We start from the raw sequence: 26,935 nt of genomic DNA on the forward strand, positions 1-26,935 counted from the left end.
ACATGATGTGCCAACATGCAAACATTCACATTCCTGTTCAACCAGTCACACATGCACATTTATTCAGCCACAGGAGGAATAAAAGTAATCGAAAAGAACAACTGTTTGTCTGAATAAATATATGGATGGATTTGAGAACACCTCCTCAAAGAAAAAAAGAAATTGATCAAGGATGATCTGATACGGATTGAAAGTCGCAGCAGAAGTGTAATGGACAATGCAGTTAGAAATGGTAAGGTTGTAACGGCATGAAATGTATTTCTGAATAATAAAATACACTAAGAATAGACACTGTAAAATTTTTTTGCTTAAGATTATACATATAAAGGTAAACTTTTTCCAAATATTAAAATAAAAATGCATTCCTGAATATGGCATACTAGTGGACTTCAGAGTAATGCTTGTGATGCTATAATGAGATTTTTAATCTGTAGATACATTTTATACTATCAAGGGCAAAATATGCTATTATTGTCATTTTGTGTATCTTCAAAAGCTTGACAGATTTGAAATGAACAAATGTCTAAATGTATTTATATAATCAAACCTCACAGTCCTGTTTGTTTATAAGTAAACATTCGGACCAGAACCGTGCAAACACGCTTGACCACATACTACAATAATTCACATCCATTTAGATTGCGAGGCAACACTGCGGAAGTTAACTCTCAGTAGGTTTCGACTGAAAACATTTAATGTATCTTCCCTGATAGCACACGCACATCCAGACATGTATTTGATATCTGCATTTTCATCTGCAAGATATCTGGAAGACATCTCTGAGACGTCTGTTGTCAGATGTCATATAGACCTCTAGAAGATGTATGCAAGATGTGTATGATTTAGAATGGAATGTATAACAGCTCTTTCTAAGATGTTTTTACACAGAATATGTTGTCCAGATCTTAAGCAGACATCTTACAGATGTATCTGGGTGGTCAGACCGGAGCCAGTGTAAAGTGCAAACAAATGAATTGACCAATGAGGAGGACATGGGCTATGTTGTCCATGATACTGACAGATGTGCTAGCCTTAGCATTAACCTAATTTCAATGCCTATTGAAATCAGAAAGTCAAAACCAAGGCTGGGCTTTCCTCCTAAAGAAAAGCATTAACAAAACCCGGAAGGGAAAGTACTGCTTTGAAGAAGAGAGGAGGTGGTGAGGACAGAGTGTATTGGAGTGGAGAAAGAGCAACATGTTGTGAGTTTTGTCCGAGATGTTTTTGCATGATTCTTGGGGTAAAAAACAACTTGTCACCAATCGTTGCATGCTGAACGTTAACATAACATGATGACTTCTTGTGTATTCAGCATTTTTTAATGTTCTCTTCAACCTTTCCTTGCACTCAAAGGGAAAAAAACAAGTGTGCAAGCTGTATGGTAAAATAAAATGTAAGCATTTTATACTTTTTCCACAGGCGCTTGTACCGTTTTAAAGATGAAATCTCAATTTTGGGAGGGCCAAAATTGGTCTGCTTGTGTACCCAGACCTCCATAGCTCCCTGCACTACAGATTTACTTCTCTGCTGTATGAGCAACATAGGTCGATTTGAGTTTATGGAGCATTTTAGGTGCAGATATTTTTAGAATTTTATGATTGTGTGCATTAAGCAAGGGAATGTTTATGTGGTCTCGTAAAAGTTAAGACCAGATACATTATAAATGAATTGTTGTGCTAAGCACTGGTGCTTTTACTCTGACGACGAGTCTGAACCAATAATGCGGCCAAAGGTTTCCAACATTACTGCATTTAAAAAACAACACAGGAAACAAGAAGAAGATCTAAAATTACTGGTTGGACATACACATGTGGTATATTCAACCTTTACATTTACACAAAACAATAGATACATACTGCAGCTAAGATGACCAGTGCAGTGAGTTTCTATGCAAGTCTGGTACATGTTAGACGAATGGCTTTTGGACATTGTGAAATCCGATTAATTTGAAGCTGAGAAGACTTTTTCCCTGCAGGTAAACTTAACAACTTTGTAAACTTTATATATCTAAACCTGTATATCCAAACTTTTATTTTGTATTCTTCTTAAATGAAGATGACACCCAGCTTCAAATGTTTTATGTTGGTTGATATAGCTGAATAAGACTTAAAGAATGAATAAAGGTTCCAGTGGTAGGTAAAAATAGAAGATAAGACTTACTTTTGAGCTCTGCAGTGATTTAAGGCAAAACAAATGGAACACAGAATACATTTTTAAAAACCTCAATTTGCACACCACACTTGACACCAAAAGACTTTCAACTTTTATGTCTGACCCTAAAATCCATCATTTTATTTGCAATCCTTTTTGTGTGTCACTTCAAATTTTTCATTTCCATCATTATTTCAGATTGGTAATTGCTATAATTCCCTTTATCATGATGTTTTCACGTGCTTAACATAAACGCTGCATTGTTGGCCGTTATACTGTAGTGTTTGTGAAATGAGTACAGGGATTTAGTACTTTTCCAAAGACTGTCATTTTCAAGTCCGTTTTGCTTATCTGGCACCCAAGATCAATAATAATAATTTTTACAAAACAATTGTATAAGCATTCACAACCGTTATCACATTCATGATATGCAATAAAACTTGCTTTTTTTGTATTGATTTGCAATAATATATGAGCAGATACCCGAAATAAGAATCTTTTACTAAAGTGTAAAAGTTTTAATCACTGTCAATTTTAGATTTATATAAACAGTATAAGACAGAATGTTATAGCTGTACATACTGATGGATGGCCTGAAGAAACTTGCGCTGATGTTTCCGAACCTTGGCGTGGTCAATCTTCTTCACGAGTTTAGTATATTTGTAGATTAGCCATGTTTCCCTGAGTACATTAGCAGCCGTGTTTTTCACCTGCCAGCAAACAAATGCAAGAATATAAAATCAACATAAATTGATTTTATAGTATCAGTATAGCTAGTGTACAGATAGACAGACTTTTGTTTGCACACTCTTACAGAAATGATGACAAACTTTAAATGCTCCTGAAATACAGCGTGTATTTAGCAAAGTGAAACTAGTAATAGACCCTGCAAAGTTCTGGTGAGTTAGAGATATGGGTGAGATATGATTGCCAGGTTTTTTACATAAAAAAATGAGTGTCGACTAGTGTCCTTATGCAGCATCAACATTTGGCTTTAAGAGCCTCGCGCAATCAATTTGATTTTATCATTTAAACGTACACTGTCTACTTTCTTAAAGAACTACATGAATCATAATGTTAACAATGTTTATTGATTCTGTGTATTAAAACAGGCTTACTCTTTTGCAGAGTTGAGTGTCCATCATAAAGTTGTGGACATGCTTTTCAGCCTTGGTGAGCTCTAGCTTTCTGGCTACGACTGCTACAACAAGGGCAGTGCAACCAGCCCCCTGCAAACAGGTTATAAATAGACATCAAGAATAAATGAAAAAAACTGTAAAACAGACAAAATAGTATATCAGCATATCATGATGATGTTAGATTAATTTTGAAAGTGTATCATAGCAACCAACAGCCAGTGTAGAAAATCACTGTCCGTGCGAACTTAACTTGGCAGCCAAAACGCTGCGCGATGCACAATAAAAGTCAATCTGAAATATTTCAGATTTGAAGGAAGAGGCTACTCATTGCGACAACAGGATTTTACCCTGGACTCTACTTTTGACTACTTTTGTGTCTTTATACATATTCAGAGGGGTAAAAAAGATACGCACCATGATTCCAGTGAGAAGACAGACACCCTTTCCACAGTATGTGTTAGGCACCATGTCTCCATAACCAATAGACAGGAAGGTTATGGATATCAGCCACATGGCTCCCAAAAAGTTACTGGTGACTCCCACTTTATCATGGTATCTGATGAGATAAAATTACAAAAATTCAGGGATTCAATTGGTAAAATGATTACTGCTTAAATTGTTTAGTCTTTAAAGGAAGAGTACGATTTGGTTTGTTTCTCTAAAAACAGATTTACTAAAAGTGTTGAAGCGTGTGTAATTTCCACAGTTTGAGGTTGCATATTCAAAACAACAACACAGGTGTAACTTGTTGGCGCAGTGAAGGACTGTCGACCGAAACTGAGCATAACACAATGAGGGGGGACGTTAAACTGCTAAATCACTACATTGTCTGGATTTTAACATTGTTGGAAACATTTTGGAATAATGTAAATTTACAAGTAAACTAAATATAAATACTGCGTTTTTTTATATTTTAACGCCAAAAACGTACATGTTGTATGTCTAACCAGCAGATCTATATTTTGTTTTGACAATTAGATGATATATATTGCTGATACCAGGAAAGACTTTTTTCTTTTTTCACCTCAACTTAATACTTTTAAGTGCACCAAGAATCTCAAATTGTTCACAGTTTTTTATTAAAACGTAGGTTTATCCAAAAATGAAAATGAAATCCTTATTTACTCTTATATGTACCTCATGTCACACAAACCTCTATGGTCTTCTTTATTGTTAGGGAACTAAAACACAAACGCTTACATTTTTGTTTGCTATTTTTAAGTTTGAGTCCCAAAATGTTTTCCTTTTTTAAGCTTGAGAAAAGGCATTAACAGTCCACTTCCCTTATAAATCAGAAAACCAAAAACAACACTTTAAAAATCTGTGTTTTGAAACAAAGAAAAAACAAAGAAAGCCAATCTAATTTTTGAACGACATGAGGGTGAGTAAAAAGTCAACAAATTACAATGATTTCTTTTTTTGGGGTCAATTCCTTTCATTTGACCCCTACAAAATTATACATATGATCATTATATATCTGACTTGCATCTGTCAAACAACACTGGACCAGAGGCACTTGTTGTTTTTAATGTTGAACAACAACAAAAAATTAATGTTTAGAACTAAACCAAGACTTTAGGACTAAAGAATAAATGAATTAATAAAAAACAAACTGAAACAGAAAGTGTTTATGGTCCAGTGTTTCATTTTTCTCTACAAACATCACTATTCATTGACACCGTTCAGAGTTAAAAGATCCATCTGAATCATTGAAAAGGCCCACTTTGCATCAGGGGTCATTTGAAAAGCTCAATTTCATTTGAAGGGTAAATTCAAGACTACCCAAATTGCAATATCAATAAGTATTGAATGCAGCAGTGTATTTCAATATGCAGTTCTATCTGCGCAGGATAAAAGGCGGACAACCCAAATATAAATCAAGGTGCCTTTGTGTATAATTCAAAGGAGTGATGTCCATATTCTGCTTGTGGGAGCAAGAGGGCAGCCCAAGCAAGTTAAATGGCTCGCTCCTGTTCTCCCAGTGTTCCAGCTCGTCCTGGTGTGGAGAATGAGTCTATGTAAAACTATTGTGACAGTCACGATCCATTACACAAGCATAAAGAGCCTATATGGAGAAAACATGCTGGCAGTGTAACCCAGTCCAAAGCTGCCATGGACTTAGATAATGCACTGAGTGTGGGCCACATGTGACCGGTCAGACAGATGACTTCAACATTTTAGCATTATCTCAAATGACAGAATGCTTGTTGGAGAGCTTTAGTTTTTATTCGTATCACTGAATCTTTTACCGTCGATTCAATGTTTACCAAAATGTACTATGGTGACCATGGTTTAAGTATAGTTTAAGGAGATTAATTTGAGTATACAGTAAAAATGGCTTGTAATGAAAGTAACAAGTATTGTAGTACACTTACCATTGTATTTTGGTGGAAACTATGGTAACCGTTATACATTTTTGTAGGGGAACAACATACCATCTTATCAACATACTCAACTCCATACAGCGCAACGATATGCCCAGACACTTAGCCATTAGGATTTTGGAATGTATTCATTTTTTCCACAGGGACTTACAAATTCTTGACATTAACCATGTTAGTGAGCAATCATGCAGAATGATGGCTAAAACAAAAGACTGATGGCTATTTACCAACTTCCAAGCTGACGGTCTTTTCTTATAGGTTTGTGTGTTAAAAATACATTTCCTAATGGATAAAATGAATTGGATTTTAATTTCCGGAACCTGACTGTTACACACTATGCAAGCAACCTCCGCTCAAAAAACACTCTTAAAACAAATGCAAAGAATAAAACACTGAAACAAAAATGATGATGGAGCTACAGAACAAGATCTTCTCTTGGCCTCAGATGGACAATATGTTCATGTGCTGACTATAGGGCAACTCTACATTATGTGCAAATGAATCAATCTGTGAGTGTCTAGCTTCTCTGTCCATGAATTTAACTGAAGACTCATTAGCTTGAGTGCTATTAAACGAGGACTGTCGACTCGCGGGCCGACAAATGATTTAAAGTTAGATCGTCGCTGTGGCCATTTAGGGACAAATAAAAGAAAATACAGAGTCTCGCAGGGTGCCAAAGGTGCTGATAAAGCACCTCTCCTTTCTTTCAATAGTCATCCAGTGAAACTTCTACCAAACACAAGTATATAGAATAAAAAAAACTCATAGCACCTAGTTAGTGTTCCCAATACGGCAAAAAAGTTATTTTCTTTATTTGTATTTTCTTGTTTTAGATGATAAAATATCTAAAGCAAGAGATATTTTAAACGCATTAAATGGAGAAGCAAGACTTTGTAAATTTTTATCTTATCTCTGTTTTTCTTACCCCATTGGCAAAATGTATCTTCTTTTAATAATACATTTTACAAACTGTACCAATGTTTATGCATAAAACAAACAAACAACAAAACAACTTACCAATGAAGTAAGAATTAATCACTTACTTTAAAAAAACAATATTGAGTTGTATATAACTTCCACTTCAGTATTTTAAAATCCTATTTGCTTTTACTGATGCACACAGAAGTCCATGCAAAATGTTTGTAATAAGAAATATTAAAGAAAAGCATTTGACCTCATACTTTTGGATCCCACTGTAAATTCTTCAAAGTATCTTACAATATATGGTAAATGTATCTTGATGTAAAAATGTTTTGATGTTTTTACTGCAAACAAGACAAAAGTACAACTTAAGAAAATGATTTTTGCTGTGCACAATATACAGACAGCATGAGAAATCTATACTACATTCAATATTCACATATATATTTTATATGTTACTGTAGATCATCATGCAACCAGCTGACTTGAAAAAGGTAATATTGGTCTTAAATGTTTTATCTTTATTGTTTAAAATTTAATTGAAGAGAGAAAAACAGAACAAAAAATGTCATACAGTACATCAAGCACTGGTTTTGTGGTCTATTTAGGCCTGCCAGTGTCGACACTAATTTTCATATACCCTACAGCCCAACCTATACGAGATCTTCATGATCGCCAAATGTTTTCCCTTTAAACTATGTTATACTATTTAACATTAATGTACTTTAAATATTTAGTAGCCCTTTTTGGAATTAAAAAGCTATCTATTGACTGATCTTTTCAAAGAGAAAAATTATAATCACCCCTTGAACTTGCTAAAGTGCCCTCCTGGGATAGGCCTGGTTGGGAACCACTGGGCTATAATGGGCTATAGTGCAGTGCAGTGAAGAAACAGCAGGTGGATGATGTATCACATCTAATCTAATGGGTAAGAAGTGGGCACAGAAACTGGCTAAAGGGCTCGCGGTGACCTGATTAGCTTTGTGTTGCTTTGTCTTATATCTAAGGGCTATGACAACACACTAGATCTTTACTTTCCCTCAAGGTCTGGGTCAAGTTATCTTGGCAACAACAGCACTTTAGAGCATCGGAAAAGGTCAAAGATTGACAGCGCTTTAGGAAAAAGACAGGCTGCCATGAACTTAATGACGACCATGTAGACAAATGGGGACAGCTGTGTGAAAATCCCAAAATCTGAAGAATGACTTAAGTGTTATGTGAAGCAAAGGCAGTTCTTTAAAACAGGAAATAAAATGACCAACGTTTTATAGGAGAAAAGAATTTGAATTTGGAAAAGAATTTGGGATTTCCAGCACGGCAGCAATTTGCAAGTTTAGCAAACGCCATATAGGCAGAGTTTGCAATGTTTGGTAAAGGTAAGAGCCTAATAGTTGTTCCTTGCAGAGCGCAGACTCACTTTGGACCCCTATCCAGAAGCATATATGAGGGAGAAACATAGAACAACAACAATGTAAAACATGTACACATTCACTTGCCACTTATATTTTACAAATGCAACTGACAAAGCTCCTTAAAGGCGTAGTTTACACAAAAATGAAGATTCTTATATCATCTATTTAAACTCATGGCATTCCAAACCTGTATGTATTTCTTCTGCAGAAGACAAAAAAAATATTATGAAGAACGCTGGAAACCAAACAACATGGAACCCATTGACTTTCATTGTATCGACACAAAACCACAGAGATATTTCAATATCTTCTTTTGTGCTCCACAGAAGAAAGAGTCATATACAGGTTTTGAACCGCACATCAGAATGAATAAATAATAAGAAAATACATTTATTTGGATGAACTAAAGATAGTACATCTAAAACTGTTCTTAAAGGAACTGTACACCAAAAAAAGAAAATTCTGTCATGGTTCATCAGGTTAAACATTTTCTATCAACTAATTTTGTTTAATATTGTATATAAACTGCCCCGGTCCCCATCTACTTTCATTATTTTAAAATACAGTTTTTGTCTGTTCAACACATTTAGAATGACACTAATAAATCATGACAGAATTTGAGTGAAAACAAATAAGCCAGGCACAAACAAAGATAAGAAAACCAGACGAATCTCACCTTTCACAGACATGCACAGTCCACGCGGCTATGATCCATGACGATATACTGAAAACCAGCAGGACTGTGCCTGGGCAAATAGTCATCAATGTCTTCATGACAAAGCGTGTGTTGAAGTTGATCTTATTAAGGGCTCCGATACTGCGTGATGAGGCGTCCGTAAACAGCTTGCTGTGCAGGAGCATTACCCGCCCAATCAGATAGAGCCGCAGGAACATGGGAATGGAGAGGATAATGTCCACATCTGCATCGGCCACAGAAGTGGTGTAGGTAAAGGCCAGGCGGGCAGTCCAGGTGAAGACGTACTGACCTGGGATGGGGTGGATGGCACACACTAAGAGCTCCAGCACAATGAAGAAGATACGCTCATACGTCATGGCTATCCGCCAGTCATCAGCTCCATTGTCCACCATAAAAAGCTGGAGGTTTTACAAGGAGAACAAATGTATCATCATTTTCATGACAAGTGATAGTTCGCTCAAAAATTAAAATTCTGTCATCATCTACTCACCCTTTTGTTATTTCGAACCTGTATAACTTTCTCTCTTCTGCATAACACAAGAGAAGATATTTTGAAGTATGTTGGTAACCAAATAACGGTGATACCCATAGACTGATTTCAGGCCGCCGCCATGTTGAAATAAATCGAAAGTGAGGCAGAAAACCGGAAGGACAGATCGACTGCATTGGTTTATGATTTTAAATGTGACAGTATAAGCATTGGATGCATGTCACACAAGCTGTTATACTTGACCACTTCCATACTTGACCGCCATACCATCTCATATTAGGGACTGTTTAAACTGCCATAAGTGGGTTTCATTCACGCACACACAGCCAATCTAACGTTGTTTTTTAACGCATCATTTGTTTTTTCATGTCACAGACACCCGATGGTAGTCCAAACCAGTGCAGTCTATCTGTCCTTCCGGTTTTCTTTCCACCTCTGCCTCGTTTTCAATTTCAACATGGCAGCGGAGGGAAATCAGTCTATTCACTTCTATCGTATGGATACAAAACCAATGCAAGTCAATGGTGCCGGCGCTATTTGGTTACCAACCATCAATCTTCAAAATATCTTCTTATGTGTTCTGGAGAAGAAAGAAAGTCATACAGGTTCAAAACGACAGAAGGGTGAGTAAATGATTTTCATTTAATAGGTTAACTATCCCTTTAATAAGGCAGACTAAGTTTGGATATGCTTCACTCGTTTTTTTAATAATCCTTAAAACCCAATGGATTATCCTTACTTGCGTAGCTTTAAAGACCAATATACAATTTTGCCTCTTTACAAACTAATATGTAATTTAGTTGGAATAGAAAAAAATAAAATGGATAATTTGGACCTGAGGAAGAAGGATAGGAAGCCAACAAGTAGCTAGTAGATAAACATACATTATGAAAACCAATATATTCAAAAAATCTATCCCATTTAGATACATCAAGTTATAGAAACCTCTTTCTAATTCCAGCTATGGATCATTCTGGTCTTTAGCATCGACTGTGATGTCACTCCTGCACCTTACACAACCCACCATCATAAATAAAGGTGTTCAATTCTATATCCATTGAGTCACTGGACCACCATCTGATGTTCCAAGTCATTAAATAATGCTAACAAAGCAGCTGATTGACAGGCCTATATTAAATTACATCTCCTATTAGCCATAAGCCTCACTTGTAATACCATCATTAATCAACATCAGTGTCCCCTCTATAAAAAGTTTTTAAATGGATTGGCAAAATGGTACAGGCATTGAATACAGATATCCACGGCAAGTTTGCATTCTGGTATTACTTTAAGTCATTAGGAATTGGCATAAGTGCTGCCTCTGTAATCTTTTTTTGCTGCTGTGTCAGTCTCTGCTCTTGTTTATGGCTTCCAAAGCTGATTCGAGCACTTACCTGAATCTCTCGTGCGTGGTACATAATGATCAGACAGAGCAGAATTACAGTGGAGAGGCTAATAAGGCATTTCAGTGCAAATGAATATGAGGATTCCTGCAGAGACATCGAAACAAAATATTAAAACAAAAATTGAAAAAAAAACATCAAAAATATTTTCATTTGAATGATGTTCTTTCGGTTCAACTGGTAGAGCATGTCTGCCAGCCCAACCCAGTCTCAACGCAGTTCGTGACACGAAATTTGGAATCTATCAGTCGTGTTCATGGACACGAATATCCCAATTTTTTCGTGTCAGTGAGCACAACCTTTTTCTAATGTCACTCAGCACGACTTTCTTTTCGTGTCACTCAGCCCGACTTTAAAAAGACAGACTGCGTGTGTATTTACATTTTTATATTTATAACCTGATATCAAAAGAAGCAGTGCATATTTTAGGATGTGTCTAACCAACACCTTACTTCACCCCAAATTCAAAAATCACAGCCACAAAGGCAAATCTTGATAAAAATTTGAGTTTCACGAGGTGGCAAAACAACAATAAATGGTTCCCCTAACCCCGCCCCAAAACTTAATGATGAGATCTTAGGAAATAGGAATTCCCATAAATGAGCCACCTCGTAAAATAGGTATGAATTCCCATCATATTTTGTTGATATATATTTATACGTATGAAAGATACAGCTTATTAAAATACATTGGATTGAAAGTCATGCTGACTGACACGAAAAAAGGAGAAAATTTGTGTCAGTAAACTCGAATGAATAGAGTACAGATGTCACGAATTCCCGTGAGACTGTGTTGGCCGGCCACGGCGGGGTCATGGGTTCAATACCCAGAGAGGACACAAGTGTATGCTTTTAACGCACAGCATGTCACTTTGGATAAAAGCATCTTCCATGCGTAAATGTATTTTTGAGGAACAAACACATGAGGCCCTGCTTCAAGTGACTTTTCCTGGTGGGGAAGAGACTGCAGGGTTTGCAGAGATTTTAGCATCATTTAATTCTTCTGTCATCATTTAATCTTTCTTCTGCAGAACAGGAAAGAAGATATTTTGAAGAATGTCGGTAATAAAGTCGTACGGGTTTGAAATGACATGAGGGTGAATAAATGGGTAACCTATCCCTTTAATGCTTGTCAAATTGGATACTCTTGAAAATCTTACACTTTGAAAGTGTAATAGTTTAAAATATAAATGCGTGTCATTTTGAATGTAAACCAAAATGGAAAAATATCCAACAATTATATCAAACAATAATCTTTATTTTACAAATAAATGGAAAACTGTTAACGCCAGAGTAGAACTAACAACAGTCATCTCTTACTTTTTCAATCTCTGCTCTTTTTCTTTCTCTCCGGATGACATTCCTCATTATAAGTTCAGTGCATTTGGAGCTCATTAAACCTGTCTGATTCTGCTGAAACATTGGAACATGATGTGCTGGCTAAGGCATTGGACTGTGCTTCAGGAGAAGTAAAAAAAACTCCACTCCAGGGACTGCCTATTAACTACCTGCAGGGCAAGCAATTCACTCAGGCCAAAAGAGCCTGAAAACAGATTTACTATAGTACTATCATGAAAATGACACATACAGTGTGTGACATTTAGCAGGTGTACTGAAGACCATTTGGAATGAGATTATCTTACTGTTAAATATTTACTGCTCGAACTGTGCACATACTATATAGTGTTTACGCACAAGGCAGCAGTTTTTACATGCAGTATTAAATTTTTTTTACACATTAGTAGAATGTGTTTGTAACTCTTGTGTCACTAAACTGACAATAATGTATATAATTGCAGTGTATACTTCTGAGTGAAATAAATTGTGGGTGTTGCCTGTTTTTTCTATGGTGAATTGACTGAAATTAGAAAAATAGGCGTGTCATTTAGAATTGGAGGGCTGCCAGATGGAGGGGAGGGGTTAAGTACACAGTAAAGACCTCAATACCATAACATTTAGACTGACCTGCATGAATGCACAAATAAATTGTTCACCGCTAAACAAATAATATGCAATAACAATGAAATCGGGTAAATGCTATTTTTTATGTGGACTTTTTTCCAAATCTATAGTAAAAAAAGCAGCATTACTAAAGCAGTCTGAAGAGCATCGGACGATACAAAGATTTTCTGTTGTGACACCAAGCTTTTACTACAGCTGAGCCCATTAAGGTCTTTAAAATTATTGATTGAGAATATAATGAAGTGCAATGCCTATTAGCGCATTCAGATCAATTCAAGTTGTTTTTTTGTTTACAAGCGATACCTGGGGATTAGGAGAAAGCAAAATTATAAAAAAAATGACGCTGCAATTGGATAAAGTTTGTTATAGAGCTCTCTCTGATTGATGTTCTCTGTTGCTTCTGTCCGTTAAGTCAATGATGAATTTATGCTCTAGCGTCTTTAAACAGTCATCAATAAATCAATCTCAGGTTTCAAAATGCTGCGCAATGTAATCGCATGACATGAATCAACCTATTAAAGATTAAATAAAATGTTTCTGGTTGGCCAAGAAAAGCTTAATGCTGGTTTACGCTTTTGGCAAACACTTTTATCCAAAGCAACTTCAAGTGTGTTTTAAGTATAGACTTTATCAATTTTACATCAAGGTATACCTTTTTATCAGTTAGAAACATGCTGGGAACATCAGCCCACCAACAAACAACTCAAGAACGTTTACCTTTGTATAAACTCCCCAGGAGAGCTCAGTCTCTGTCACCATGACAACAATCCCAAACATTCCAAAAATCAGGGCGTAATCGCTAAGGCGCTTGCGTTTCTCGAACAGCGCCCTCCGGTGCCCGAGCTTATATCCGATGTCCTTGTTCTTCTTCTGTGGAGCGCTACACGGCCGCTGTCCCACCAGATTCTCACAGGACTGCTTACTCTGGTCTTCTCCGTTCCCTTTGGAGACCACCACCTCCAGGCCAGAAGTGTGTAGGATCTGTAAAGGCTGTGTCTCCGAGTCCAGCTCTGCCAGGTTCCTCCGGGACGTCCCAAGACTGCTGAGTGGTCTGACTATACCGCCATTGTACTTGCAGCTGTTCATGGCTATCTGAGGATACTGTGGGCCACTTTGGGACAGCGAAGGCCGCGATCCAGCATGGCTCAGCCTGTTGGCATCCGCATTCACCTGCCACAAAAAAAGAGAAGATACGTTATAGATTTTCTCATTGCCTTTTGTGTCCTGGAGTTTGTGTTCTGGCTGAGGGAGAGCACTGCCAGTTCACCACAATAAAGATTTAAAAGACGTTTTTTATATATAATTACATTCTAAATGCCCCCATCTACGAGGTTCATAATGCACGCTGGAGGCCGCAATGAAAGCACTTCGTGACAAGGTGAGCCTACAGACTGACAGTACTGACAAAGCCATCTGAAATCTACACTATTTAATTGAGCAGATGGAAGATTAAGATCTGCCTAACAGGTTATTTTATCTGATTTACCTGCACTGAAGAGGTCGTATTGTGAAAACTCTGTCCTTGATCTTTTGAAATAAAATAATCTGATGTACAATGAAAAAGATTTTTCAATCAATTGAGTAAAAAAAACCTTTTAAGGGAGGGAGACTGTACAATCTTAATGAAAATTGTTGTGGTACAAAAAACCCTGTGGTCGATAATTTTCTTCCTTGAAACTAATTGTCGACCATCAAAATGACATATTCAAACGTTTTTCCTGTGGAAATGATTTTCCCTTCTATAAAATACCTTTATTGTAACTCTAAACCTCTTCATTAAAAATACGCAGATACATGAATATGCAAATTGGCCCCACCTTAACTCAGTCACACTAGGCAGTTCCAGATGCTGCTAAAACTGAAAGTGAAACTGAGAGCTAACGCAGCTGTGCAGTGATCATTATAGCCCCAATCTATGCACCATCTTTGCATATTTACGACTCTAACTGCTGATCCACAGGTGTCCAATGAGCTGATGTGATTGGTTCCAGGTTTATGACGACTTTAACGAGGTCAGTATCAAACACTTTACCTTTGGTAAACTGCAGTTTTATGGAGGAAATACTCAGCAATGGTTTAAAATGACAAATTCGAACATGGTTTGTCGAATGTGTTTTTCTGTGTCTTTGGTGTGTTATAAGTTGTCCATGCATTTATTAGACACGTAAAATGGAAAAAATTTAAGTGTCAGAACAAAAGACGTATTCTATCTAAAAGTGAATGCTCAACCTGACCTGCCTGGAACGCCTCATGTAACCACACCCCCACAAATCTACGACAGTTCGTGGTATGATTCGACTAATTCCGCCCAAATGTATAAGCAAGTAAGGTGGGCGTACCTATCAGTAAAATTGCTTTAGAACCTGATGTTCCAAATATAGTGAGATGTGTTACATTTCCGTCACACCTGCAGTATTCCACCAATCACTACGCACTGTTTTACTGGCCAATCATAGCTGCATGTTTCAGAGAGGCGGGGCAAAGAGTAGATACAAACTTGCACGGTATGTGGAAAAGACATTGTTTTTGAACTATAAATCGTATATACATATTGCATTAATTCTAAAACAAACAATAATATTTGTTTTAACCGTGTCATATGACCCATTAAAAGGGATAGTTCATACAAAAATGACTTACTCTTTCCCCACCAGCCATTTAAAATAAAGTTGCCAGGCTACGCCAGCGTTTTGTTTTTTTAATTTTCGCAAAATTTTGATGGCTCACAGTACATTTTCTGCTTTCAAACTAAAGAAACTGTATTCTTCTATCTGCCTTTGTTCTTCTTTTATCACCTTTTAGATTTGGGTAGGTTTCTTCAAAAATGCATCACCTTTAATAAATAGCTGAGAATATAAACATCTTTTGGTCACAGACTCCACCCAGATAAGACTCAGAACAATCATTAAAAACAGATCAAATATATACGTTCAAGGTTCAGAGATTCTGTACTTTTCCCAAAGGTGTGTAACAGCGCCACCTGCTGTGCAACAGTACAAACAGCGTTTGCCGTAATAACTTGTCTTTGGCAGGGAACGGTTGACGAGATAACTCGTCAATGACGGGGAAAGAGTTAATTCACCCTAATGTGATTTAACACCTCCATGTGACTTTCTTCTGTGGAACACAATGAGAAATGAAAGTTCTTGTGTGTATGCATAATAGAATTCAATGTTGCCTAACGTTTTTAAAGTCAGCATGAAACGAAGGTGGCGATTGTCTTTTTGTTGCATATTGTGCCCAGTGGCGGCGCCAGGGGGGGTCTTGGGGGGTCTCAAGACCCTTCCAAAAAACGCCTTGACCCCCCATTAGACCCCCCACCCCTTCCTGATTAAAAAATATTTTATATATATCCTGGATAAAGATTTAAAAATTGTTCTCTTCAAACTACGCAGAACAATAATAATTAATAATTAATCGACATATAAAAAATATAAACATAAGAATCAAAGCGACGCCTCATGAACGTTGCTGTCGCTGCGCTTTGCGTCATTACGTTCAAGACGGTGTCGCGAGCCTGCAAGAGCTGCTACGCACTTTTCTTGAAGCTAAAAATGGATCGTTTTGTAATACCTAAAAAGGGCGGAGGAGACAGGTGAGCAGATGAAAAGAAATGGCGCTTCATCGAGCGCTACAGCGGGCACGGATGTTGGGAATCCTGACGGCGGAGAGCATTTAACTGGGGATTTAATCCATGGCTCAGCCGAGAAACCAAGACAGGCTCAACTAAAATCATACCCGCGTCGTTCTTTTGGATTGTAAATATGTTTTCTGTCATGAGTGTGGCCAGCGCTGCCGCTCCCACGCGCATCACGTGCTTTGCATAAGGCACCAAGTGATGAGGGGGCACCAAAAATAGCGTAATGAAAAAAAATTTTTTAAATCTAATTTTATTTCATTAGGCTATAGAAAAATTATTAGGCAGGCACATTTCAGCCATGTATATGTAAAAAAACCGGCCGAACATTCCCATATCACCACCACCCGCAGCAGCGCCGGTTGATCGCGCGTGCGCCTGACGCAGTTTGACAGATGGTTGCCTAGGCAACTTATTTGGAAATGGCCCCGAAAAGACATTATAAGTCAAGATCAGAGAAAAGAAAGAAGAAGAAACTGCGAGATGATGCCCGTGCATCACATGCAGGTATGTCCATGTTTAATTAACTTAAATTCGGGAAATGTGGATGTGCTGCTACTAATTCTGTTTACTGAAGAAAAGTTTGCACTTTCAAATGTGTAGTGTGTGTTGGCTATTCTACATATGTTTACAAAGTCAGCAAAGCTGTGAAGATTTTACTTTCTCTATTTAGTGTTCCTAGGTTTTATACTGCGATGCTGCTATTGTGTTATTGGTATTGAGTTATATGTTTGGTATTAAAAAGTAAAACTGGCAAATTTCAGGGTGGGGGGGGGGTCATCATAATGGAATTATGCTTAGGGCACCAATATGGCTAGCAGCGGCACTGGGTGTGGCAATTAAAGTTCGAGCATATTGTTGGCAAACTACAATTGATTAATTAATTAAAAACAAAGTAGTTGATATGCTGTGTTGTTTTATTTGTTTAGTAGCATTAATATGCAGCTATTAGCCGTGTCCACTGTATTTTCTGTCGGTTTTCATGAGACCCCCCTTTAAATGACCAGGACCCCCCATTGACCCCCCAATCAAAATTGTCTGGAGCCGCCACTGATTGTGGCGTATACCTGAGTGAAACGAATTATGAAATGAGAACAATAATGTTGGGCGGGACTTGATATCATCTACCGACAACTGAAAGGATCGTTTAAAGGTGAAAGATTTGAACGGCAGTTTGCGATCTGTAATTTTTGGACCACTGAAAAGCGGAAGTGTATCATTTTTACTTCGGCAGGCTGTATCAGAACTGCAAAAAAAGAGGACTCCTGCCCAGGTCTGTTATTTGTTGGTCAAACAGACTGATGTCAAACAATGGTTTTTCGTTGTTTGCATTGCAGCCACAGTATTTACACTTCACACCCTACAGATATCATAGGTTATATTTATGTATTTCTATGGTATATAGTATACCATACAATTAAAACACTCATACTCAAATCATACTGCAACGATGGATTTATCACCATACTGTAGTTGGTGGTACAGTTTCACTCTTTTCAGCTACGTTCTACTGCATTTTAAACTTTTTCATATTTTAATCACGAGAACTCAGATAACTTCTCAGATTTTTCTCAGAGGTACAGTATAGCTAATTTATCTCTTTTTGTTGTCCTTGTATCAACTGCCTCTGCTTCCACTTCACTATTTTTAAATATAAATGGAGCAATAGACATAATGAAACAGAACTGAAGCATTCACTGTGTCTCAGTTGAAAGAGCTCCAGGGAGCTAAATTGCAATACATTGTAAAGCTGCTGTCAAAACTTTCACTCTCTCCAATGCCAACACGGTGTGCCACTTGCCAAAATAATCTCCAGTGCCTAGAGGGAACCAGCAGTCAATTGTGTCAAAGTGTTTCTTCCTGTGAACTTTAGGTACAATACTCTAAAATCTGTTCCTGAATTTAAACCTCCTAAGGTTAAAACACAATGCCAGAGAAATTGCTCTAAAGATTTAAGTATTACCTTAGTGCAGATGTATCTCCTAATATTCATTAAAAGGATAGTTCACCCAAAAATTTTAATTCTGTCATCATTTACACACCCTTGTGTCATTCCGATCCTGAATTACTTTATTTCTTTAGCAGAACAGAAAAATATATTTTGGACAATGCTGCTAACCAAACAACATTCCCCCCTTTGACTTCTATTGAATGGACAGACAAAACACTCAAAAATTTATTAAAATATCTTATTTTGTATACCACAAAAAAAGTAAAATTCCGGTTTTTAACCACATGATGATGAATAAATGATGACCGATTATGACATATAGTAGATCACTGGTTCTCAAAATGTTTTATTGTAAGGGCCCCTTTGTGTAATGTGCATCACTTTGCGGCCCCCCCAAACAAAAACTTATCTTAAAATTATCATTTGAATTAAACCAAAAACATATTTAGCTATGCAATGCTGGGAAATCAATTATTTGGGTTGGTGGCATTATTTTTCTGATGTTTAATTACATCTAATTTATAATACATTTCTATAATCTATAAAATAACAAAGAATCTGTGGCTCCCCTAGATCCATCATGGGGTCCCCAGTTTGAGAACTACCGCAGTAGATGTATCAAATTGGCAGACTGATAGAATTTGATGAGAAATTTCTTTCTGAAATCTCTGACTTTTGACTGTTACTGCAACAACATTTTTACTGTCCCAAACCTCACAATTTCACATTCCGCTAATTTTCGGTATTAACCGATATTCTCAAAGCTGAAGGGCCCTTAGACGTCATCCTTTCCCTGCTTCCATATTCCCTCCCCTGCAAGCTTTGGTCCGTACAAATCCAATTTAGCAAATCTATTTTGACATCGAATTTGCACTCATTCAGATGTGCCATCGGACTCAGTACCTCCAGTTTCTCCCTGTAATGAAACGTCTGCAGCGGACCTGAAAGCTGATTACAGATTCTGCTATTCAATGTTCCCTTTTAAAACGGTTTTCAGCTATCACAATGTGATCTTTACACCCAGAAGTCCTCTCTTATGTGACAAACATTTTCATCTAAGGGCCTGTATGATCTGGATGACAACAAATAAACCACACACATGCTAAATCTAAGATTATGCAGAAGGTTGCAAGAAGGCCCTCACAGGGATAGTTCACCCAAACATAACAATTCTGTTATCATTTATTCACACTAATGTCTTTCAAAACCAGTAGGAATTTCTCTCATCTGTGGAACGCAAAATATATTTCGAGAAATGTCTGTGGGTTTATGTCCATACAACGGAAGTCAATGGGAGCCAATAATGTTTTGTTATTAACATTTTACCTTCATTAACATCGATGGGAGCCAATAAAGTTTTGTTATCAACATTTTATTAATTATCATCATGTTGTGTCAGGCCTTTACATCATTTATTGCTTAAAGCAACACTATGTAGTTGTTTCGACCTCAAAAAATAATATTTCAGCGGTAGAACAACTCTTAACTGGACACTTCTTCTCCTGCTGCTACATGAGCAGCCTCATAGAAGCTACAACCACACTCTGTAAGTTCTATGTTCAGGTCGGTACACACAGCCCCGCCCACTATGCTAAAGAGTGTGATATGGTTTCCAAATACGTTTCTGCATTCGCTGGTTTCATCAGCTTAGTAAAAACAAATTCACCTGTATTGCGCTGCCCACGGGGGAAACGTATACAGCGAGATTTTTTAAGACACTGGTAACAGACCATTGCGCTTATCATACATACAGTCTGTCCTTATCATAAATATAGCCTTATGCTCCGTTGAGGGGACTTAGGTCAGCCGACCAGTCATTGGAATTAATTGTCCCCGTGTAAGATAAAAGAATAGAGGTGTCCGTGCGTTTGCTGTGGCCTACATTTTGGAATAATCTGCCTTTACATGTTAGAAAGGCCCAAACACTAAGTATTTTTAAGTCCAGTGTAAGCGACTTACAAGTAGGTTTTTTTATACAGTGGCACATTACTGCAGAGCAATCAGGGATAAGGTGCCTTGCTCAAGGGCCCTTCAGTCATGACCTGCTGGCACTGAGATTAGAACCGGCAACCTTCTGATCACAAGCCCAACGCTAAATATTTTGTCTTTTTATTATTCTACGCTGTGCTAGTTTATTGTTTATACTTGTACAGCACATTGGCAAACACGTCTTGTTTCTAAAAAGTGCATTATAAATTAAGTTTGACTTAACAACCACATGGGGGGAGCTGTGAGCAAAAGTTCAAAAGCAGAGGTAAGAGTTTCTGCTAGTCTCATTTTATTCTTGAGTATCTATAGAGTAGTATTGCATATTTAATATCTTAGAAGAGTTTTTAGTTTGTAGTATTTAGTATTTGAGTTTTCACATTTATATAAGACAAATAAAGCTGTACGATTATTTCTGAAAACAGTCCAGCTCCTGGAGGTGTGCAGTGGGCGGAACTTAAGCACGAGCACACAATACATAACCGCATTACCCCTGCATAAGTGTTGATTCATTATAAGTTTGTGTTGTTTACCTTATGTACGTACGCGCCAATTTTTTTTTTCCCTTACTGCGTGCGGTTCAACTTTCTGAAACCTATAGAAACCGTATCGTGTATCGAGCACAGAAATACTTTGTCATACAACAAACTTTTTTTAAAAAGATGACCATATTACACATGAGAAACCAGCACATTGTACAGTGTAAAGAAGTCAGAATAAATTAAATAGCACAAAAAATATTTTTTTAATTATTCTGTCCAAATATTCTTCTCTGTGATCAAATAAATGTATACAAATTTGAAATAACTTGAGAGTGAGTAAATATACACAACATTTTGGGGTGAACTATCCCTTTAATGAAGGTCTCATTTGTGACCCAGTCTGTGAAATCAAGGCTAAAGTCTCATAATCCAATTATGAGATAACAAGCATCAACGTTAGACTTCAACCATTTATTTCACTATATGATTTCAAACTTTCACTTGGCCTTAGTTGGTCAACATTAAATATATCAATGGTACATTTTCTCAGAATGTTCTTCATGTCAGATGATTTTATGCAGGAAGACTAAATCCCTAAAAATGGCTTGAGCTGGGTTTTCACAGGCAGGGTCACATTTATTTTGTTTAAATAGGCCCTACTGAAATGTTTCTAAGAATCTTGTGGGAAATGTTTAAAATCTCTGAGCAAGAATTGCAGACTTTAGTGTGGTTCAAATTTATGCACAGTCTAAAATACAGTGAAGATATGAAACTCTAAATGAGTCAAGAGAGGATTACTGGAATGAAAACAATAATAAATGGACTAACATTCAGTCCCTAACATTCTCCTTTTATGCTCCAAAGAAGAAACAAAGTCATGGCTTTGCACCAACACGAGAGTGAGTAAATTATAACAGAATATTTCTATTTGGGTGAATGATTATTTTACTTGTAATGTTAGTTTTTCAAGATGCAGCCCGACATTACATTAAGAGCATATTACTTTATTAATCACCCATGCCATCTCCAAAATAGGGCCTGACACCGTGACATGCTTCCAACAGACACACACACCGTAGGTGTTGCAGAGAGCCCTAGGCTAGTTTCAGATCGAATACACACAGCGACATGATAGCACAGCCAATTATACTCTTCACAAATTACCCTTGATTAAGCAACAGAACAGCAGCTGCAAAGCACCAGCACCCGCATATTCTCCCCGCAGCTTGCTATCTCGCATCCAACCAGTCATTCCCGCAACATCCAGGGCGCATCCTAACACTACTTCCTCTCATGCACAATCAAGAAGAAGCCTAAGCGTAAACTCCCCGTGTAAATATTTACATAATTATACCCCCACTGGTGAGAATTCTGCAGAATTATGTCTCTCCCCCATTAAAAGAGTGACATGTACAAACAAATTCGTGCATTTCCCGGTTCCCAGGGTTATTTGACTTCCGGCAATCACCCATCAGCTGGGAACTGTGCTTTTATTAGACAATTCAATAAATGAAAATTATATCACGCACATACAAATCATTATGGGGGTTTTGAGGGAAAAGAATGGTGATGCAGCAAACCTCCATCTGCTGTGTGTTGTGAACTAAACTGATAATTTCTCAGCACTCTGGCAGCGAAGTCTTACCCGTCATGAATTATACAGGCCTGAAGTACATGTTAGTGTCACTCAAGGGGGTTTTCCCCTGGCTTACAAGGGCTGAAAATGGAACAGTGAGGCAAAAACAGGGTCGGCTCTGCCAGAAGGAATGAATGACACTGATTTGTCTTTCTGCCTTCTGTATTTATTTAGTTAGATAGATAGATAGATAGATAGATAGATAGATAGATAGATAGATAGATAGATAGATAGATAGATAGATAGATAGATAGATTTAAATAGACATTTTAAAAGAACTATAACGTGATAAAGAAGAGCACAAATTCTAATGATCACAATAGCAAGACTAAATCTGATGAATGAAGGACCGAATGAAGCAACGCAACTGAGCTACATAGCAATTACTATCAGAGCTCTCTAAACGCCATCACAGGAATCGCGATTCGCCTGTTGAAAGCACTCCCCCACTGTTCTGATGCTGTCGATTTTAACACAAAACCAGTATGCAATGCCTACAAACCTTCCCTGCGCATCTACGCTTGACATCGCGTGTTAAAAACGGCAAGTGATTTCAGGCATGACCTCACAGTACCGCACTCCTCTTCTAGCAAGCTCAAGCCTGCGTATTAGTGCGCATTGATAAAAATCGGCCACCTGTTAAGCATAAACTTCGCAGAGCGCACGCATAAACGCTGCACATCGCACGCGTCTTAGTGCGACGCGCGCAGATATTAGCAAGTATGTTTCATATTACCTTATGCCCTTCGTGTCTGTGTTTACTCTCCTCGAGCCACAGGCGACTGTCAGATGACAGCGGGCTGCTTTTACTCCGCGGCGAAACTGAGTTTCTGCTCCCCTGACATCTATCAGGCGTGGATGCGCGGGTGTGATGGCACTGTCGCGATTGACGGGTAGGATTTCTTTGACCGTCGTTGTCAAGGAACCGCGGTTGCCATTCCGCATGTGCTTGTTGCTGCTCTTGCTGCTGCTGCTGCTGCTGCAGCACACACGGCTGCTGACTTCTTAGCTCCCCGGATCCCCTCACGCAGCAGTTTGGGATGCTGCTTCTCACCAACAGCTGCTGCTGGACCTGTAGCTGCGGTTCGACTTCCGTCGGCGGAGGGTGGTTCGGCTGGGTGGGATTTCGTTGCTGTGGTTGCTTCTGGAGCTCTTGCGAGCCGCAGCTGCACGAGAAACGGTCTTGTTGGCAATTCGCTGCTTTCCTGCAATAATGTGACGAACTCTGAGGGCACCAGGCGCCGTGGCGTTTGCTAGGATTTGCCGCCTCTGAGTGGCGACACTGGTTGCGCGGGGAGTCGAACCTTTCCCCTTGCGTAATGCTCTGCTGCCGACTTAGGGAACAGTCTTCGAGACTTGGGTTGCTCCCTTGGCTTCTCACTGGTGCTGCTGGACCGCCTCGTTGCAGCGAGCAGTCGTCCTGACTGAACGGACTGGGCAGTTTGTGGGTCTGCTTTGGCAAGGGGCAGCGCTGGTTAAGGACCGGCGGAGGCAGACTGCACGTTGGGGTGGCTGGTCTGGGGGCAGCGCTGTTGTGATGGTGGTGGTGCTGATGGACAGCTCCCGAGTATCGATGCTGCATCACCCCCTCACCTGCGGCGGATGGCGACTGCCGCTTTGCGTTGCAATGATCCGGCAACCTCTCGCTGCGTGTGGCACCGGTCGAGTCAAGAAGGCCCGTTTCATTGGTAGGTTTGACCAAGACCAGCCTCATCACGTCACCAAGGAGTTACAGAGAGCACCGCCCTCATGTGACAGTCAAAGTGTTTATATGAATGAGCTCACTGAGATGTAAAACAATAAAATAATAAGTGGAAATGCGCAGCACTTTGCGTCAAATTCCATGGTGTCTATCTAGAAAGTCCATGCACTTCTTATTTCTGCTCCTTTTTTTAAAGGTGATGATGCAAATCCTGCTGGTTCAATCCCATGTGGTGACCAGTGAACTGGAGAAATATTAAAATCAGCGTCCAGGCCGAGCACAGTTGCACCCTCAGGCAGAGCCTTTTAGTTCAATCATCCTTACGATTATAGTATTCTGTAAAAGTCCATAGAAGAGCTTGGTAATTTAAATAACTGTTGTCCAGATTCACGCCGTGATTGTTATAACAAACTGATCACATATTTAATCCGTATGTGGTGCTGAATCTGATGTCTTCTTGATGTTCCTGGTGGCCTGCAAACAGATGAGAGAGTGAACATATATTAATTCCCATGAAACCTAGCAACTAGATCTTCATGTTGTCAAACAACAAGGCTACGCTTTTATTCAGTTTTATTCATTCAGCCAGCACAAGCGCCTAAACCAGCACTGAACCAATTTCAAAAGCCCTGAAACACAAGAGGAAAGTTGTTTAGATTTCAGGATAGTGGTGTAGGTTTTCACAGGATTGAGTGCAGATGTCAGCGAGGCCGATGCCAAAACACATGGTTCGAAGTTGAACTTCAGAGTGGATCTGGTGCACCAATGAAGGAAGCTGGTAATTTGAGCTTTTTCATTAAGTAATTAGCCCTGGAGACCAGTATGCGCTGCTGGCCAGAATAAAGTATCGTTTGCTTGCTGGTTTTGAAGGCAATGTTGCTTACAGCCACATGAATTATTCATTTTCCTCTCCCACTCCACGTACAGAGACCTGCATGCAGGTGTATATGGGGGTGGGTCTGCAGAGGTGACCTGGTTTGACATTTAGAAATACACTTTTTTAGAACATTACCTTAAATTGAGAGCCAGAATGGCACTGGATTTACAGAATCCATTAGCTGGCATTGAATGAACACCAATAAGGACCTGTACACATTGTACATTTTCTGCATATACTGAACTATGCCACATTAGATTATCTGATATATTCCAAATGAATAATACGGGTAATTTTTTCAGATGGGGCAGAAGAACAGTCTTCAGTAATTATTCAATTAAATAATCTTAACACATATAGATAGTTTGACATCTGGTCCCCTGAGGGGTTTAAATGGAAACAGCATACCGTGCAAACAGAGCAATTTTATGGGCTATCAGGTATTTAATATCCTGGTATCACTTTTACAACAGAAGAGCCATCTGCTTTCTATTTTAACCTGTACATAAGTGCGAACGGTTCTCTGTAAGTAATTCTCTTAGCAATCAGGCTGACATCTCTTATATAAGGGCGTCTCAGCTTGCATTATTTATATATCTCTTCTCTGCCATTCCGCCTGTTCATTAAACTGCTTTCGAACTTCTCACCTACCGATACCGGCAGGTTAGAGTCGCTCTAAGTATAGATCACACTTAAAAACCTTTCTGATTCAGGATAATTTTCTTTTGAAATATTCAGGGCTGAGAAAAAACAACACGCTGCTCTCAGATCAGCAGCTTTGAGGAGCACCTATTGCTTGCTGTATAATGCACTCAAGCAGTTAATGCAGTTTCAGTTCCTCATAGTTTAATATAAAATTATAAAAGTAAAAAGTACATCTTAAATGATTTTTTTTAATACTGTGCACTTTTAAAAGTAAAGGTGCTACAGAAGGTTCTCCAGTGATGCCATAGAGGAAAATTATTTGACTTTTAGCAATCCAAGGAGCCCCAAATATTTTGAACCTTTGGAGAGGACCCCCTTTCTAAAATAGTCATCCATTTTTGTTATAAAGAAGCATTTAAACCCGGGTCCCAGTTTGAAAACACCTGGTCTAAAGAACCCCTCTTCCAAAAAACCTTTTGTGCAACAGCTGTACATGTGTTACAGACAGAACCATTCAACCATTGCGCAGCATCTTTATTTTTAATATTATTTCCATGTTTTCTAACTGCATTGCTGCTAGAGATTGTCTTTTGTATAAGCACACAATCCTGTCCAACAGAAAAAAAACGATATGGAGGCCCTGTCACAAGCAGATGAGAGTTCATTACTTTACCCTTGAGGGGGGGTTTTGGGTGGCGGGTGAGAGATTTTACGCTAATTTCGTGCATGACACCTTATCCATTGCAATATATAGAACACAAACAGACCCTTCTTAAAACCCCACCTTGCCAAAAAAACTATTTTTAACCATACAGATTTGAATGTGCTCGTGTTAAAACAAAATGTCTGCCATCAGTATTAAAAACATTTCTGCTATGCGTCATTAAAAAAGACAGCTTCTCCAAAATAGTTTTCGTATGTCTGAGAGGAATAAATGTAATCTGCTGTTTTATAACCCAATGCATATTGTTTCAAGTGCACAAAGCAGAATGTAATTTAGATTTGTCTAGATTTTGCCCAGGAGTGACACCTGTTGCAATTGTTTTGCTTAAATAACTTTCCAAGAGCCCAAGCACACACGATTGAGTTAGCTTTAAGACACCTTTTCATGGTCAAATTGATAGTGACAAACAGATAGAAAACACTGCCAATTTCCAAAAGCATAAACAACAGATATTCTGAGATCCTTACCGTCATATCAGTTCCAGAAATAGCCTTCTCCTTCCCCCCAGCGAGCATGTTAGACTCGGATCCCCTAACATGCGTGAGGGTTGAGTGACGGTCGCTGTTTTGGAGAAAACAGGATTTAGTCATCAGACAAGCAGCTTTTCCCTCAGACGCTTGTCAGATGTGGGGGGCCGGCCGGTCTCTCTTTTGAGATGTATAATTAGGATGCAGTCTGAAGAAAGGACAGCCCAGCTTGATAAGGGTTGGCATGCAAATGGATAAGGAGACAAAGAA

General features: G+C 38.5%; 1 protein-coding gene across 1 annotated transcript in view; it reads right to left on the bottom strand.

Annotated features, from left to right (window-relative positions):
* The window catches only part of kcnn1b (potassium intermediate/small conductance calcium-activated channel, subfamily N, member 1b), a 29,024-nt gene extending 2,149 nt beyond the window's left edge, over window positions 1–26,875 (bottom strand). Inside the window, exons 1-8 of the mRNA XM_079468322.1 lie at window positions 26,666–26,875; window positions 22,987–24,426; window positions 13,276–13,728; window positions 10,589–10,684; window positions 8,684–9,102; window positions 3,705–3,846; window positions 3,270–3,380; window positions 2,734–2,861 (exon numbers count right to left, since the gene is read on the bottom strand). Of these exons, the coding sequence (XP_079324448.1) occupies window positions 2,734–2,861; window positions 3,270–3,380; window positions 3,705–3,846; window positions 8,684–9,102; window positions 10,589–10,684; window positions 13,276–13,728; window positions 22,987–23,964 (2,327 nt within the window). The 5' untranslated portion in view covers window positions 23,965–24,426; window positions 26,666–26,875. The remainder of the gene's footprint in view (window positions 1–2,733; window positions 2,862–3,269; window positions 3,381–3,704; window positions 3,847–8,683; window positions 9,103–10,588; window positions 10,685–13,275; window positions 13,729–22,986; window positions 24,427–26,665) is intronic.
* Between the last annotated feature and the right edge of the window lie 60 nt (window positions 26,876–26,935).

This window comes from Barbatula barbatula (genome assembly GCF_947034865.1).
Source record: "Barbatula barbatula genome assembly, chromosome: 11".
In the NCBI taxonomy this organism is placed as follows: Eukaryota; Metazoa; Chordata; class Actinopteri; order Cypriniformes; family Nemacheilidae; genus Barbatula; species Barbatula barbatula.